Source organism: Pipistrellus kuhlii, unplaced genomic scaffold (assembly GCF_014108245.1).
Source record: "Pipistrellus kuhlii isolate mPipKuh1 unplaced genomic scaffold, mPipKuh1.p scaffold_m20_p_1, whole genome shotgun sequence".
NCBI lineage: Eukaryota > Metazoa > Chordata > Mammalia > Chiroptera > Vespertilionidae > Pipistrellus > Pipistrellus kuhlii.
Genome location: NW_023425404.1, coordinates 92,871,708 through 92,890,135, shown reverse-complemented (window position 1 = coordinate 92,890,135; position 18,428 = coordinate 92,871,708). Strand labels below are relative to the sequence as shown.

Here is an 18,428-nt window from a genome sequence, read left to right as displayed (position 1 = left end):
CCTATGATTTTATTTCTCAAAGCAGTGGGTCTGTGGACAAACAGCACCAGCAGCACCTGGGAGCTTGTTGGAGATGGAGAACCAGAACCTGTCTCTTAACAAGATTCCTTAGTGCTTCCTAGGCACATCCATGTTTGAGAAGCTCTGCTTCATTTCTGTCACCTTCAGTCACCTTCAGCTGGGTGTTTTCACTCAGTATTTAAGGCTAGAATTTTTGATAGGCTTTCAGGTTTTTAAAAAGAAGACACATGCACACACAGAGAAATTCTTTCCTTTGTCTTTGCATGATGTCATTTTACCTGGCCTGCCACAAGAAAGAAAAAGGCAAATTACATTCAAGTTATACATATTTGTAAGACTAACTTCTCTTTTTAAATTTATTTATTGATTAAGGTCTTATATGTGTTCTTATCCCCCCATTACCTCTCCACAACCGCCCCCCCCCCACTCATGCCCTCACCCCACTGTTGTCTGTGTCCATTGGTTAGGCTTAGTGTATGCATACAAGTCCTTTGGTTGATCTCTCCCCCTTACCTCCACCCTCCCCTGTCTTCCCTCTTAGGTTTGATGCTCTGATGGCAGCTTCTCTGTCTCTGGATCTGTTTTTGTTCATCAGTGTATGTTGTTCATTATATTCCATAAATGAGTGAGATCATGTGATATTTATCTTTCTCTGACTGGCTTATTTCAATTACCATAATGCTCTCCAGTTCCATCCATGCTGCTGCAAATGGTAGGAATTCCTTCTTTGTTACCACAGCATAGTATTCCATTGTGTAGATGTACCACCGTTTTTTTAATCCACTCATCTGCTGATAGGCATTTGGGCTGTTGTTTCTAAATCTTAGCTATGGTGAATTGTGCTCCTATGAACATAGGGGTGCATATATCCTTTCTGATTGGTGTTTCTAGCTTCTTGGGATATATTCCTAGAAGTGGGATCACTGGGTTAAATGGGAGTTCCATTTTTATTTTTTTGAGGAAACTTTATACTGTCCTCCACAGTGGCTATACCAGTCTGCATTCCCACCAGCAGTGCACGGGGCTTCCTTTTTCTCCACATCCTCACCAGCACTTGTCGTTTGTTCATTTGTTGATGATAGCCATTCTGACAGGTGTGAGATGGTACTGCATGGTCATTTTGATTTGCATCTCTCAGATAATTAGTGATTTTGAGCATGTTTTCATGTGCCTTTTGGCCTTCCTTCTGTCCTCTTTTTAAAAGTGTCTATTTAGGTATATTTCCCACTTTTTGATTGGGTTGTTTATCTTCCTTTTTTTTTAAAGTTGTATGAGTTCTCTGTAAATGTTGGAGATTAAACCCTTATTGGTGATAACATTGGCAAATATGTTCTCCCATACAGTGGGCTTTCTTGTCGCTTTATTGATGGTTTCTTTGGCTATGAAAAAGCTTTTTATTTTGATGTAGTCCCATTTGTTTATTTTCTCTTTAGTTTCCATTGCCCTAGGAGCAGTATCAGTGAAAAAATTGCTTCAGCATATGTCTGCTATTTTGCTGCCTGTGGATGCCTCTAGTATTTTTATGGTTTCCCTTCTTATGTTTAACTCCTTTATCCACTTTGAGTTTATTTTTGTGTATGGTATAAGTTGGTGGTCTAGTTTCGGGTTTTTTTGCAAGTATCTGTCCGATTTTCCCACCATTTATTGAAGATATTGTCTTCACTCCATTGTATGTTCATGCCTCCTTTGTCAAATATTAATTGAGCATAGTTGTTTGGATCAATATCTGATTTCTCTATTCTGTTCCATTGATCTATATGTTTGTTCCTATGCTAGTACCAGGCTGTTTTGAGAACAGTGGCTTTATAAATACAGCTTGATTGAGATACTACGTACTTTGTTCTTCTTTCTTAGGGTTGCTGGAGATATTTGAGGTCTTTTTTTATTCTAATTGAATTTTCAGACAATTGGTTCTAGGTTTGTGAAATATGTCTTTGGTATTTTAATGAGGAGTGCATTGAATCTATAGATTGCTTTGGGTAGTATGGACATTTTGATGATGGTGATTCTACCATTCCATGACATGGTACGTTCTTCCATCTGTTTATGTCTTTCTCTATCTCTATTTTTAGTGTCTTGTAGCTTTTTGCATATAGGTCTTTTACTCCTTAGTTAAGTAGCTAAGAGAAACAGAGGCATGCAATATGTCAGAAATAGGAAGACTAACTTCTTAATTGCATCTGTTAAAGCAACATGCTGGATCTCTCATTATTAACTGAATCCCAAGTGTTTCTAAGATTAATTGAGAAATGCCTAAAGCCACAATAAGCACTGTTAGCATAGTTTAATTCAAAATCATCAGTTAAGAATGAAGGTGCAATTAGTGATAAAGATGTTAATAACTAGTGGTGGTCTGTTAAATTTTATATTCAGTGGTTATGTAAGTAAAGAAATTTCCTCAAGATAGAAATTAACTGTTCATATTAATTGCTACTTTAATGTGCTTATTTTAATGGAGCCATCTTGTAGAAACCCTTGGGCACATTTCCAATTTTATGTAAAAGTAGAATTATGGAAATAAATGACTTTAGAGTTGGAACAACCTTAGCAGTAATTTAATCCAGTTCAGTCATTTTACAAATAAGTAAGAGTTATATTACTTACCTGGTACTTAATTAAGTCCTTCCACAGAATATTGGAACCTGTTCTTCCCAAGTCTCAGACTGGTGGCTGAAAACTTTTCAGATCCTTCCAGTCAAAAGTTCTTTCTTTTGCTCTGGCTGGTGTGGCTCAGTTCGTTGAGTGAAAAGGTCGGCATTTCAATTCCTGATCAGAGCACATGCCCAAGTTACAGGTCAGTCTCTGACATATGGAAGGAAACTGATAGATGTTTCTCTCTTCCTCTCTCTAAGATAAAAACAACAACAACATTTTAACAGGAAAAAGTACTTCCTCTTGCCTCAGAGTTCCAAGTGCACCATTTTTTGCAATGCCTCCAAAATTTTTTATCTTGCTCTGCATTACGTTCTAGTTGCTTTTAGTTGTAAGGTTGAAGTCTTGGGAACCATGCTTGATTCATTTTTGTATTTCATTAACATTCCTATATTATGCAAACAACTTCTTTATAGTCACTTTACATGCATTGTTGTGCTGGACCTGGTTTTCCCCTCCTCACTAGAGCTGATTGTGTCTTTACAATGGCAGCTTGAAGTTGGCCATACTGGGTGTATTTACACTATGAAAATGAAAAAATGCTATAAATCAGAGCTTTTATGCCCTGGAATGCCAGTTGTCAAACATTTTCCAGCATACCACTGTTCATATGATTTCCATAAGGTCTTATAAGGCAGCAGATCTCAATAAATCCATAACAATGTGAAGATAACCATTGTTCAGCATGGGTTGCCTTGAGAATGATGAGTAGCTAGTTGCTCAACCTCTTCTGGTTTCTTAAGGGATTAAGTCTGACACAGTGCAAGTCAGGCCTAGGACTGCATCAGAATTTGTCTGATTAGCTAAATACTACTTATCTAGAAATGCTATTTCGACACTAATAGTAATGGAAACAGGGTCTGAAATATCAGGCATAGTTGAGTGAGAAAAAAAACACAAACCACTATCAGAAAAAAATGAACAGAAAGTTACTATGGCTGAAATTACAATTATATCTTTATACTTCTCAAAAAACCTTCAGTGGCTCCTTACAACCTATAAAAATACCCAAACTCCCTGATATAAGTCATGTACAGACCACAGCTCACTGTCCTAAACTCATTTTCAACTGCTTACATTATCAACCTTCATTCTGTCTTCCAGCCTCTGCAGAGCCTGTTCCAGCCTGACATTCCCTCCTCCTGGAATGCGCCCTCTGCCTCCCTGTCCCACCATGGGCTCTCTCCTAAGCCTGTTTCTACCCAGTCCCTCTACCATGGAACAGAGCTTCTGGATGAACGTGATAATTCTCATGACTATTCATCTCCTTTCTTATGTGTCTCTGTAGGAGCAGGACCCGAGGTCCGATCGGCCCTGGCAAGTATGGCTATGGAAAGGCCCCATACATTTTACCACTGCAGACAGACTCTACACACTCAACGCAGAGACTTCGGAGGCAGAGGTCCTCGTCCCGGCATTCCAGATTCCAAGAGGCATCAGGCCTTAGCTATGGCTATAGCCCTCCAGGTGGCGGGGCCCCACACCATGGACCTCTGTACCAGAGTGACAGTGGCCCTCATTCTGGACTGCGGACCTCAGAGGCTTCCATCTACCAGCTGCCTTTGACCCATGACCAGAGCTTCCCTTTAGCCTCAAGTTCCTTGCACAGCCCAGAAACAAGCAGCAGCCATGGCATGGGGGCCCACAGTGCAGCCCTGAGCTTTGCCCAGCCAGCCCGGTCTGCAGCAATCTCCTGCATTGGGGCCTATCACCAATACAAGCTGTGCAACACTGACGTGAGTACACTACCTCCTCTGAGCCTGGGATGGCTGCTGTGCTTACCTTCCCGTTAGGTGGCAGTGAAGATGTGGAAGGCAGCAAGACATGGTTTTCTAGGCCATGTTTTTGTAATTTATTTGTGAGGGGTGGAGAGGAGTGTGGAAAGGAGGAAAAAAGAAATAAAAGGGAAAACATTGCTTTGGGAAGAAGAGAAATCCTTTAAGTAATTATCTATTTCATGGATTAACTAAAACACCCTTATTTCTTAAGCTGTTGATTCTTTATTAGAAAGATATGTGTGGCAGATCCTGATCCAAAAAGAATATAATCATTATAACTAGTAACCGCCACTTACTTTCCACTGGAAATAGCAAATTCTTCCCTGGGGATCTCCTCATAGTGGCTCTTATGGACTATGGAGTTTGTGAACTACCAGATGCTTCGTCCCAACATAGCACTTTTAGAATCCCTGTGATAGGCACAGAGACTAAAGGAGGAGGAAGTGGTGGTACCACACTAAGTCCTCCTTTTTTCACAACCATGACCTCCTGCATGCTAGGCCATGGTTTTTAGTTTTTAAACCTTCCTTCCATCTCATTTATCTCTGTTATTCTCCCCACAATAACTTCTTGAATCACTTATTGGCAACCTATTGCTTCATATAAAATAACTTCCAAATTTCTAATGGCTTTATGTCAACAGTTTCTTCCTCAGGGATCTGTGGGTCAACAATTTCTTTCTCAGGGATTAGTTTGGCTAATTTAGGGAAGACAGTGGTGGCACCAAATAAGTGGGAGTTTAGGCATTTGACTAGCCTAGGTATCACCCAGTAAATTTCCTTGGGGGCTCCCTGCTCTTCCAGGCACACACACTCTTTAGATACGGATTTTGACAAAGTCTGCTAGTGAGTCATTTGATGAAGATTCCACAACTAATGAATAGCAAAGCAAATTATAAATGGAAACTACATAATATGACCAAGTATGTTTAAAAAATATCAGTTTAAAAACTATATATAAAAGAGAAAGGAAAGGAAAATGTGTAAAGGTTAAATTTCCAAGTTGCTATATTTTTATTAATAATTTAATCTGCTTTAATACTCTGTTACTAGGTAACAGGAAAACTATTATATATTAGCTTCAATTTCCTCATTAAAAATATATTTCCTTCCATGAAGTCCATAGAAATGACTTAATTTGTGATTTTAATAATTTCTTTGAATGCCTGGATTGATTTTTAGCTTGTTCTTCAACTGACAGACTTCAGGAATTATTAATTTTTATAAAGCAGTAATTTTTCTAAAGCCATTACTAATCAGTCAACCAGTAAGTCTTAATTGAGCATCATTGCTCATCTTGTAACAAAGTTGTGAGGACCATAAAAAAAAATACTAGTGCCTCTGATTAGACATGGTTCCTGTTCATCCATTGCAATTCTTTTAAAATAAAATGAATTCATTTTCAATGGAAAACACATTCTACCATTAACTAGTCTGTTTCTTAATTTTGAAGACCAAGTACTAGCAAATCAAAGATAAGGGCAAAGGGAGAGGCTATTTGGCATATACACTGAGTGGCCAGATTATTATGATCTCTGAATACACACACACACACACACACACACACACACACACACACACACATATATATAGTGCCACTCAGTATATATATTAGTGGCCTGATACACAAATGAGGATTAAAAATGGGCCTTTGTTCCCCTGGCTGCTGGCACTGCCTTTACTCTGGCCAGAGCAGCCTTTCCACTCCAGCCCAGAGCCACCTTTCTGCTCTGGCCAGAGCTGCCTTTCTGCCTTCCCATGTTGTCCAGAGGTCTGGAGCGGCTGGGGTGGTACAGAATGCCTGTGTCACTGCCATGGCAACGACGAAAGCATCCCACCAGAGCTCACGCTACTTGGAGCCTGTGCATGCAAATTAACATGTCATCTATGTTGAATTAATTTGCATATCCACTCCTGATTGGCTGTGGGCATCACAGAGGTACAGTCAATTAGCACACTACTCTTTTATTATATATATAATCCTTTAAGTAATTACCTATTTATTCTATCTGAACTCTATCTTTATGCCATCACTCTCTTCCTAATCTTTCCCCCTTTGGTGTGCTGTTTATCTTAACCCTTTCGTGCTCTAGATTTTCCCTATTCTTTATGTTTACCCCCTGCTAAAATTTCACCCTACTTGTGTATATCTAATTTCCAACCCCTTGCTCCAAGTACATACACACCTCCCTTTTCGCCTGCCCCCGCAAAAAAACACACACACAAAAAAACAGTTTTTCTCTCTATCCTTGTGTAATTGTATGTTGAATGTTAACTATATCAAAGTTTTGTGCTTTTTTTGTTAGATTGTTTTGCTTATTCTTTTTGTTTGATTGTATGTTTTTGTTAGCTGTGTTTTAGTTATTTTTTTTTTATATCTGCTTTCCCTTTCCTTGCGTGATATTAGTTGGTGCCTTAAATTGTATTAATCTCCAGATACTTGTTGCTGGCATTTGCTGTGATTATTGGCTGTTTTATTGGAGTTTCCTCCCCATATATATAGTTAGTTCCTCGTTTTTCTCTTAGTATCATTCTAATCTCTCTCTCTCTCTCCCCTTTTTGTTCCTTTTTCCAATTTCATTTTGACACTTCTTTTTTTTCTTTCTTTTTACTCTTCTATCTCTCCTACCCCCTAACTTTCCTTTCTATAATAGTCACCTTTATTGGAGGTTATTAATATTGCAAATGCATTTCTATTCAGTGCCTTGTGTGTTGTACCTGGTTGTGTTGTATTTTGTGCCTTTAAATCAATGCAAGAGAAAGAGAACTTCATAACCAGACATCCTGAAAAGAGAGACCATGAGGAGAAAAAGAAACAGCCCACATATGAAAGAAAAGCAGGCATCACCAGAAAAGGAAGTAAACGAGTTAGAGACAAGAATATTCTTGCTCTATCAGAGCAAGAATTCAGAGAAATGATCATAAGATAGCTAAAAAGAATGGAAAGCAAATTTGACAATATGAGTAAGAACCAAGAGGAAATGAAAAATGATACGCTACTGTAAAGAACTCAATAGAGCCAAAACCGGTTTAGCTCAATGGATAGAGCGTCGGCTTGGGGACTGAAGGGACCCGGGTTCGATTCTGGTCAAGGGCATGTATCTTGGTTGTGGGCATATGCCCAGTAGGGGGAGTGCAAGAGGCAACTGATCTATGACTCTCTCTCATCGATGTTTCTAACTCTCTATCTATCTCCCTTCCTCTGTACAAAATCAATAAAATATATTTTAAAAAAAAAGAACTCAATAGAAAGCATCAAGAGTAGACTAGAAGAGCAGAGGACTGCATCAGTGAGCTAGAAGACAAGATGGGAAAAAATGTCCAACTAGAGCAGCTTCTAGAAAAAAAATTAAAAGCAGGAGGAGAGCCTAAGGGAACTTTGAAACAATACAAAACAAAACAATATTCATATAATAGACGTACCAGAAGGAAAGTAAATTGAGGAAGACATGGAAAACATGTTTCAAGAAATAATGACAGAAAACTATCCTGAGATAGAGAAGAAAAAACCCACACAAATCCAAGAAGCTCAGAATCCCAAGCAAAATGAATCCCAAAAGACCAACGCCAATGCACATTATAATTAAAGTGGCAAACACCAACGACAAAGTAAGAATCTTAAAAGCAACCAGAGAGAAACAGAAAGTTACATATAAAGAAACCCCCATATGACTAGAAACTGATTTCTCAACAGAAACTTATCAGGCCAGAAGGGGATGGGATGACATAAACAAAGTCATGCAAAGGGTCTGAATCCAAGAATACTGTACCCAGCAAGGCTATCAATTAAAATTGAAGGTGAAATCAGGAGTTTCACAGACAAAAAAGAACTAAGGGAATTTATCACCACCACACCAGCAATGCAAGAAATGCTAAAGGGTCTGCTGTAAAAATAAAAAAGAAATAGGAAGCAAAGAAGGAACACATGGGTATAGAATAAAAATGGCAACAAATAAATACCTATCAATAATAACTTTAAATGTAAATGGATTAAATGCTCCAATCAAAAGACATAGGGTAACAGATTGGATAAGAAAACAAGACCAATATATCTGTTGTCTGCAAGAAACCAATTTCAGAAAAAAAGACGCACACAGACTGAGGGTGAAGGGATGGAAAAAGGTTTTCCAGGCAAATGGAAATTAAAAAAAAGCTGGGGCAGCAATACTTATATCTGACAAATTAGATCTCAAAGTGCAGGACATAACAAGAGATAATGAAGGCCACTTCATAATACTGAAGGGAGCAATCCAACAAGAAGAAATAACCCTGGTAAACATATATGCACCCAATACAGGAGTACTCAAATATATTAAAAAAAACAAAAACAAAAAACTGCTGGAGGTCATTAAGGGATAGATTAATAGCTATGCAATCATAGTAGGAGATTTTAATAACCCTCTATCACCTTTGGACAAATCATCGAAACAAAAAATCAGCAAAGAAATATCAAACCTAAATGACTCACTAGACCAGATGTAATTAATCGGCATCTTCAGAACATTTCACCCCAAAGCCATAGAATATACATTCTTTTCAAGTGCACATGGGTCATTTTCAAAGACAGACCACAAGTTGGGACATAGGCAAAGTCTGTTCAAATTCAAGAAGATAGAAATCATATTAAGCATATTCTTAGATCATAGTGGCATAAAACTGGAAATCAACTACAATAAAAATAATCCAAAGAAATCAAACACATGGATACTAAACAGCATGCTATTAAACAAAGACTGGGTTACCAGATAAATCAAGGAAGAAATAAAAGACATCATGGCAACAAATGACAATGAAAATACAGCAATCCAAAATACATGGGACACAGCAAAAGCAGTCTTGAGAGGGAGATTCACAGCTCTACAAGCCCACTGCAAAAAACAAGAAAAAATGGTAACAAATTATCTAACTTTACAACTCAAAGAGTTAGAAAAAGAGCAACAAGAAAAGCCCAGTGTAAGCAGAAAATAATACAAATCAGAGCAGAGATAAACAACATAGAGACCAAATCAACAATACAAAAGATCAACAAAACCAAGAGCTGGTTTTTGAAAGGATAAACAAGATTGATGATCCTCTAGTCAGGCTAACCAAGAAACAAAAAGAGAGGACCCAAATAAACAAAATCAGAAATGAAAGAGGCGAAATAACAACAGACCCTGCCAAAATTCAAAGGATTGTTATGAAATACTACGAACAAATCTATTCCAACAAACTGGACAACCTGGAGGAAATGGACATATTCCTAGAAAAATATAAACTTCCAAAACTCAATCAGGAAGTATCTAAAAATTTCAATAGACCAGTGACTTTGGAAGAAATTGAAGCAGTCATCAAAAAGCTTCCAGCAAACAGAAGCCCAGGGCCAGATGACTTCACAGGAGAGTTTTACCAAACATTCAAGGAAGATCTAAAACCTATCTTCCTCAGATTATTCCAAAAAATTCAACAGGAAGGCACACTTCGAAGCTCCTTCTATGAAGCCAGCATCACACTAATACCAAAGTAGATAAAGACAACACAATGAAAGAAAATAACAAAACAATATCCCTCATGAACATAGATGCCAAAACCCTCAACAAAATTCTAGCAAATAAGCACCAGCAATACATCAGAAAGATCATACACCATGACCAAGTAGGGCTTATTCTGGGAATGCAAGGATGGTACAATATCCGCAAATCAATAAACGTGATACATCACATAAACAAATTGAGAGATAAAAATCATATGGTCATCTCAATTGATGCAGAAAAAGCATTTGATAAAATCCAACACACTTTCCTGATAAAAACTCTCAACAAGGTGGGAATAGAAGGATCATACTTCAACATAATAAAAGGTATATATAATAAACCCACAGCAAACATCATACTCAATGGGCAAAAACTAAAACCATTCCCTCTAAAAACAGGAACAAGACAGGGATGCTCACTCTCACCATTCCTGTTTGACATAGTACTGGAAGTACTAGCCATTGAAATTAGACAGGAAGAAGAAATAAAAGGCATCCATTTGGAAAAGAAGAAATAAAATTGTCCTTATTTGCAGATGACATGATATTGTACATAAGAAAACCAAAAGACTCCAACAAAAAACTAATAGACTTAAATGAATTTGGCAATGTTGCAGGATACAAAATTAATGCCAAGAAACCTATGGCATTTCTACACACCAATAGTGAACTTACAGAAACAGAGACTAAAAAAGCAATCCCATTTACCACCTCACCTAAAAAATTAAGATACCTAGGAATAAAGTTAACTAAGGAGGTAAAAGCCCTATATGAGGAAAACTATAGGACACTGAAAAAATAGAGGAAGATGCAAATGGATGGAAGAACATACCATGTTCATGGATTGGTATAATCAAAATAATCAAAATGTTAATACTTCCCAAATCAATTTATAGTTTCAATGCTCTCGCCATTAAAATACCAATGACATATTTCACAGACCTAGAAAGAAGTCTCCAAGAATTCATCTGGAACAAAAAAACACCTCGAATAGCCACAGCAATCCTGAGAAAAAAGAATAAAGTAGGAGGGATCTCAATACCACATTTCAAGCTGTATTACAAAGCCACTGTTCTCAAAACAGCCTGGTACTGGCACAATAACAGAAATATAGATCAATGGAATAGAATAGAAAATCCGGATATCAACCCAAATCACTATGCTCAATTAATATTTGACAAAGGAAGCATGAACATACAATGTATTCAAGACAGTTTCTTCAATAAATGGTGTTGGGAAAATTAGACAGATACATGCAAAAGAATGAAACTAGATCAGCAACTTACACCATACACAAAAATAAACTCAAAATGGATACAGTACTTAAATGTAAGACAGGAAACCATAAAAATACTAGAGGAATCCACAGGCAGCAAAATCTCAGACATATGCCAAAGAACTTCTTCACTGATACTGGCCCTAAGGCACTGGAAGCTAAAGAAAAAATAAATAAATGGGACTACATCAAAATACAAAAGCTTTTTCACAGCAAAAGAAACCATCAACAAAACAACAAGAAAGCCCACTCTATGGGAGAACATATTTGCAAATGTTATCACTGATAAAGGTTTAATCTCCAACATCTACAGAAAGCTTATATAACTCAATAAAAGGAAGATAAATGATCCAATTAAAAAATAGGCAATGGACCTAAATAGAATCTTTTCAAAAGAAGACAGAAGGAAGGCCAAAAGGCACATGAAAACATGTTGAAAATCACTAATTATCCGAGAGATGCAAATCAAAACGACAATGCAGTACCATTTCACATGTGTCAGAATGGCTATCATCAACAAATCAATAAATGACAAGTGCTGGCGAGGATGCAGAGGAAAAGGAACCCTCGTGCACTGCTTATGGAAATGCAGACTGGTGCAACCACTGTGGGAGAACAGTATGGAGTTTCCTCAAAAAACTGAAAACGGAACTCCCATTTGACCCAGTAATCCCACTTCTAGGAATATATCCTAAGAAACTAGAAACACCAATCAGAAAGGATATATGCACCCCTATGTTCATAGCAGCACAATTTACAATAGCTAGGATTTGGAAACAGCCTCGGTGCTTGTCAGCAGATGATTTGATAAAAAAAACTATGGTACATCTACACAATGGAATACTATGCTGCCATAAAAGAAGGAAATGTTATTATTTGCAGCAACCTGAATGGAATTGGAGAACATTATGCTGAGTGAAATAAGCCAGTCAATGAAAGAAAAACACCACATGATCTCACTCATTTATGGATAATATAGAACATTATAAATCAATGAACAAAAAGATAGATACAGAGACAGTAAAGCAACAAACAGACTGTCAAATTACAGTAGAGAGGGTAGGGAGATATGGGGGAGATAAGAGATCAACCGAAGGATTTGTATGCATGCATATAAGCATAACCAATGGATGCAAAACTCTGGGGAGGGAGGGCATGTATTGGGAAGGGGGCAGTTGGTAAGATATGTACACATATTATACCTCAATAAAAAGATGTAAGAAAAAAATATAGTGTAAGGAATACAGTTAATAATATTCTAATAACTATGTATGGTGTCAGATATGTATGAGATTTATTGGGATGATCACTTAGTAAGTTATATAATGTGTAATCACTGGGATTTACATCTGAAACTAATATAATATCGTATATCAACTAATTGAGAAATAGAAATTATTTTAAAATAATTTTTTTAAAATGAAAGTGTTCATAAAGTAAGGTCCAAGTCACAAGAAGCCATGGGCTTATATAAAGAAGATAAACAGTGATAGAACCTCTAAGGAATGCTTACTAAATAAAAGTAAATAGGATGTGGCTTGGGGTGATAGGGTGCACTGGGGAGGACACTTCAAAATGTTACAGCAGAGAAGGCAATTAAATTTGAATGATCCTTTGCCAATATTTTATTATTATGTCAACTATATCTTTGTCCTGGGTTTAAGATATTGTTTTACCTATTTCCAAAATATAATGAATTCACAAGAATTTTTGAAGATTCATTGCAATTCAATCTCCTCAGTAGTGGAGTTACTCCAAAACCTAGAGAAACCATGTTTGATACATGGGCTGGACAGCCCTGCTATTGGCAGCACAGGTCTGGCAAGAAGTGCACAATTTAAAGAAATACAGGTTAAATGAAAAAAAAAATGCTTACAAGCTATCAGGTCCACATACACTAAGTGGCCAGATTATGATCTCTAAATACATAATATACAAATTGTCCCCTTGACCAGGAGTTCGACCAGCAGGAAGGTCAGCCAACCGTCCATGTCCTCTCCCCCTGGCCAGGCTGGCCAGACCCCCACCCATGCATGAATTGATGCACCAGGCCTCTAATATGTACACCAATAAAAGAGAAATATGCAAATTGACCATACATCTGCAAAGCCCACAAGCCAATGAGGAGTGAGTATTCAAATTAACCTAACAAAGATGGTGGGTGGATTTGCATATGCAGTCATGAAGCAGCTGGGTGGGTCAGGATGCCTGCTATGAGGGGGATGGTGGGGGAGTGGAGGGAGCTTCAGTGAACTTTGAAGACTCCGGCTGGAGCGAAGGCCTGGGTCCCAGGTGCTGGAGGAAACCGGTGCCAGATGCCAGGGGAAGGAAGGCCTATTCTTGCATGAATCTTCATGCAATGGGCCTCTAATATATATATAGTTGTGAGGACCATAAAAAATATCAGTTTAAAAACTATATATAAAAGAGAAAGGAAAGGAAAGGTGAAAATAGACTGTAGAACACTAATCCCAAAATAAAATAAAGAGCAAATAATATGACAGTTTAAAAAAAACAATAAAAAAAACAAGTAAATAAGATAAAAAAAAGTGAAATAGTTGTAGTAAAAATGCTGATTACAAATAAAATGTAATAATTAAAAAGGTAAAATTAAGTGAGGAAAAAAAGAAAATAGTTTTGATAGAGTGATCTTGTATAGTAGGTGTCCTTTAGGGCTCAGTCATGCAGCTTCCCTAGTCACACAAACTTGGCACTCCAGGTGTGCTCCTGTGTGGGCTGTGTGCATTGTCTTATTGTAGTTGAGCCTTGATTGCTTTTGAATCTTCCCACCCACCCTCTCCACCCAGGCCATTTGGCTATGAGAACCAGCTGTAGCTGCTGTGCAGGAGTCAATCCTATGGATAAGGACTAGCTTCAGTGTGGCTTTGTTACTCACCAAGTCTACCCTTTTAGTGTGCCACACGTGGAAATGGTAGGGTTGAAATCTGATGTGGTCTGAAGCTATCCACCAGGTGCACTGGATCTGGGGCATTCCAAGAGTTACAAGGTACCTACTGCCTGTGCCCTGGCTGGGGCCACTCAGCATAAGCTACAGAATGATCTGCAGATGGCTGCTTCTTGTGCTCTACTTGGAGGTGCTCAGGAGAGGCTAAGCTGTGAACCAAGGCCTGATGCTGCTAGTGCTGGGCCTACTTAGCAGGAGAGATGAACCCCGGGCCTGGTGGCCTGGTGTGTGGCTAGGATCCGTTGTTCCTCAGGGGGGACCTCCATAGGTAAGATATCCCTCTTGATTTTAAAATGCCACTTGTAAGTGTAGTACCAGCCCTTTCTGACTCTGCTTCTCTTACCAGTCTTGATGTGGCTTCTTCCTTGAACCCCTAGTTGTAGGACTTCCATTTTGCTAGAATTCAGGGGGTTCTAAATGATGATTGTTTTCCCAGTGGAATCACACAGGACCTCCTTACCTGGGAAATCTGTGCTAGTGTCAGTTTAACTGTAATTTTGATGTATTTGTGAGAGGATTTGAGTACTGCATTAATGCACATGACCATCTTGATTGGAACACTTTAAAACTCTGTGATAGGGTTCCCAAAAACCACACCTAGGTTTGATGATTTGCCAGGAGGACTCACAGGACTCAGCATGTGTTCTATAGTCATACACACAGCTATGATTTATTACAGCAAAAGGATTTAGAGGAAAATCTACAGAGAGAATGGCAAATGGGGCCAAGTGCAGAGGAAATCAGGCATCAGCTTCCAAGAGTGGAGTCGCACAGGACACTCTAAATTCCCCAGCATTGAGTTGTGACAACACGTGTGGAGGGTTGTTTATCACAGAAGCTCGTCAGAGACTCTCTGCCTAAAGTTCTTATTGGGGGCTGGTCATGAAGGCACTCTGCCTGCCACATACAAAATTCCAGAGTCAAAAAGAAAAGCATGTTTAGCATAAACAATGGTTTGGGAATAGTGAGTTACTCATCACTTAGGGAGTGGTGGAAACCTTTCTGACTTCCAAGTTTCCAGACGCCTTGCAAGCAGGCCTTCTTAAGGAGAGCAGGCTCAGTCCTGCTGTGTTAAGTCTTACTTGCACACTCTCCATGTCGACTCCCGTGCTCCAGCATCTTAGCAACCAATGACATATCCTTTCCTATGTCCAACATGAAGAGATGACAGGAATCCCCAAATTATGAAAATCTTCCCATTGAAAGAGGGAAGAAGTGAAAGGGCAATATTGTGAAAAATCATACTAATCTAACAGAGAAGTGCAGGCTGTCCAGGTGAGGGAAGAGTTTTCTAGGAATAGGGAGTGACAGGGATCTAGAGTCCCTTTATACTCCCATGATGCTAAGAAACAAGAGGGAGTGTGGGGGGAACCTCTCAGTGATTCAGAAGTTTGCCCAGTGAACAATGTTCACCTGCAAGTGTGTCTTCAGCAGGGAAGGGCTAACACACACAGCCCTACACTTTCAGCTGTGGCAAAAAATAGCAAAAAACTCAAGGACTTGAGTAAATAGTTGTTTCTTCTTCATGAAAACTCTTGGCAAAAACTTGGGAACAAAAGAACTAATGTGTTTAAAAGGGTGAAACTTGGGAATCAGAAAACCAAACTGCAGTTATTCTAGTTCCTGAATGGATACAGTTAAAGTAAAATTATTTTTGTACAATATTATTATTTGCTAAATACATGAGCAGACCAGGACACTGCTGGAGGTGGTGTCTCTCGCTGCCTTCTCTGGAGCACCTCTTTCTCTTGGAGAGGGATTGATGCTCCAGCTCTTGGATAAAGGAGGCTGTATGTACAAGGCAGGGATAAATTTTAAGGTGCTTTGTTGCCAAAGGAATTTAGGCTGAGTGCAATTTACATTATGAGAAGAAATAAGCAGGTTGGAGACAAGCTCATGATAAGAGAAAGTTAGAGGTCCTGTCCATCCAATAACTGGCCCATAGTTATTGCAGAAAGCAGGAATGTATGGGTGTCTCTCCAGTAAATTTCTCTGGGGAGGGGAGAGTAGAGGAATTGGATTCTGACGCTGGGGGATTTATTCATGTGGTGGTGTTTCTGCCTCACAGTATGTGAAATCAAGGGAAGATGCTGGACAAATCTCCAGTGTAGTTAAGTATGCTCTGTTCAGGCAGATTCTAATTCTGCCCCATTTTTAGTCTGATATTGAATGGAAAAGCAGTTGATAACATTCTGACTTCAGTTTTAAGGAGAAACATAGCAACTGGGCCTGGCAATGATTTAATGCAATTCTGTAAGTTGTAAAACTTGCCAATTACTGTAGTCCAGTTATTGGATGGACAGGAAGGACCTCTAGCTTTCTCTTATCTTGAGCTTGTCTCCAGCCTCCTAACCTGGGAAATCTGTGCCAGTGTTGGTGCTTCTCAGAGCATTCCGCTTTATATCTTCTACACTGCTTGGAATTTTCCACAGAAAGTTTTCCAGTTGATTTCTTCATATTTTATCAGTGGCCTGCATATATACCTATGTGAACTATATGTGAATATATAAATATTAAGTGTATTTATTAAATATATAAATATTTCATATGTATGAACTATGTATGTATGAATCACACATACCTATATATGAATTGTTCACAATTGTCATTTTTCATGATTATAAAATGTACAAATAGTAAGAAAAATCATATTAATGGAACAATGGTTGCCCTGGCTGATGTGGTTCACTGGGCTGGAGCATCATCCCATACACTAAAAGGTGGTGAGTTCAAATCCTGGACAAGGCACATATTTAAATTGTGGGTCCCTGTTTGGGGCACGAGCAGGAGACAACTGATTAATGTTTCTGTCTCTCTCGATCTCTTTCTCTCTCTCTCTCTCTCTCTCTCTCTCACTTTCTCTCTCTTTCTTGATCTCTCTCTTGCTCTTGCTCTCGTTCGCTCTTGCTCTAAAATTAAAAATCAAATAACTGTGGTAGAGATGTATATCTTAGTCCCTTTTCCAAGATATAATTATAGTTAGCCATGTTTAATGCCTAGTTTTTTATGGTCATTCTTCCCATAACTCTAAATAACACACTAATACCTCTGCTTCTTGATATGTCAACTTCAAATTTTCTCTGTCAACTCCTCACTCCATCAACTCCTCACTCACCCCTGTCTTCCCACTTTGCTGATCTCTACTAGCCATATTTCAATTTTCACTTATATTTTTAATTATATATAGTATATTGACAATTTTTATTTCCTTAATTTATCAACATTGGGAAGGATCAGTTAACTCCTTTTGCAAGATTAGAAATTTAGGGCTCAAATAATTCATTACATTTTTTTCATTGAATTACTTAGGGTTGTGCAAAGATAGGTTTATAGTTATGAATGACATTCTTTTGAGTTAGTAAAGCTCTTATAATAATCATAACCTGTGTATCTTTTTCTATACAAACAACTGTAAACCTTCTTTTACCCATCAGTATTTTGGTTGATGTGTTTTTCTCACCTTGACCTGTGAAATCCTTGCAGGAGACAGTTATGAGGGATTCTTCTCTGTATCCTTAATCCACATATGGAATTTCACATCCTGCCCTAGCAGATAGCAGAAAGAAGGAAATCAATCTTACTCATGTGATTCCTAAAGTAGCCACTAGGAAATGTTTCTTGGAAAAGTAGGAGTTTTGAATGTTTTTAAAAGTTTGCATCTTGCCATATTCTTCCTTGTTAGTTAGAAAAAAAGATGTTCTCTTTTAGAACTTTTTACAGGCATAGAGATGTAAATATTCTAACAAGGGAGAAATAAGCAAGCACTTCTAGGATAGGCCGAGATGTTTATGGCCCTGTGTCCAGGGTTTTCCTGGGTGAATAGGTGGGCTTAGTGACATTAGCATCCATTGGGTCTGTGATGTATGCATTGAATAAGAGGGAAATACCTTTCTCTAGGACAGTGAATTTTTTTCATCTCATGGTGCACGTAAACTAATTACTAAAATTCTGGGGCACACCAAAAAATAGATTTTTTGCTGATCTGACAAGAAAAAATAGGTATATTCTAGAATAATTTATACCAGACAGCTATTGGTGTGTTGGCTGTTGTCATTTTTTTTTTTTTAATTGGACAATCTAAGGAAAAAGAGGTCAGTGCCCCTGACTAAAGAATCAGGAATTGCATGTTTTAAAAATTATTGTGGCACACCAGTGTGCCTGCTACAGCACACCAGTTAAAAATTGCTGGTCTAGGAGAACATTATGGACTTGAATGGGGAAAAGA

General features: G+C 38.2%; 1 protein-coding gene across 3 annotated transcripts in view; it reads left to right on the top strand.

The window, feature by feature from the left end:
• The window catches only part of THSD4 (thrombospondin type 1 domain containing 4), a 701,089-nt gene that overhangs the window by 126,208 nt on the left and 556,453 nt on the right, over positions 1-18,428 (top strand). For all 3 annotated transcript variants that reach the window (XR_006742686.1, XM_045587370.1, XM_036457096.2), the window contains one exon: positions 3,962-4,409. Coding sequence is in view for 2 of the 3 variants with exons in the window: in XM_045587370.1 (XP_045443326.1) it covers positions 3,962-4,409 (448 nt within the window). In the remaining variant the exon portion in view is untranslated. The remainder of the gene's footprint in view (positions 1-3,961; positions 4,410-18,428) is intronic.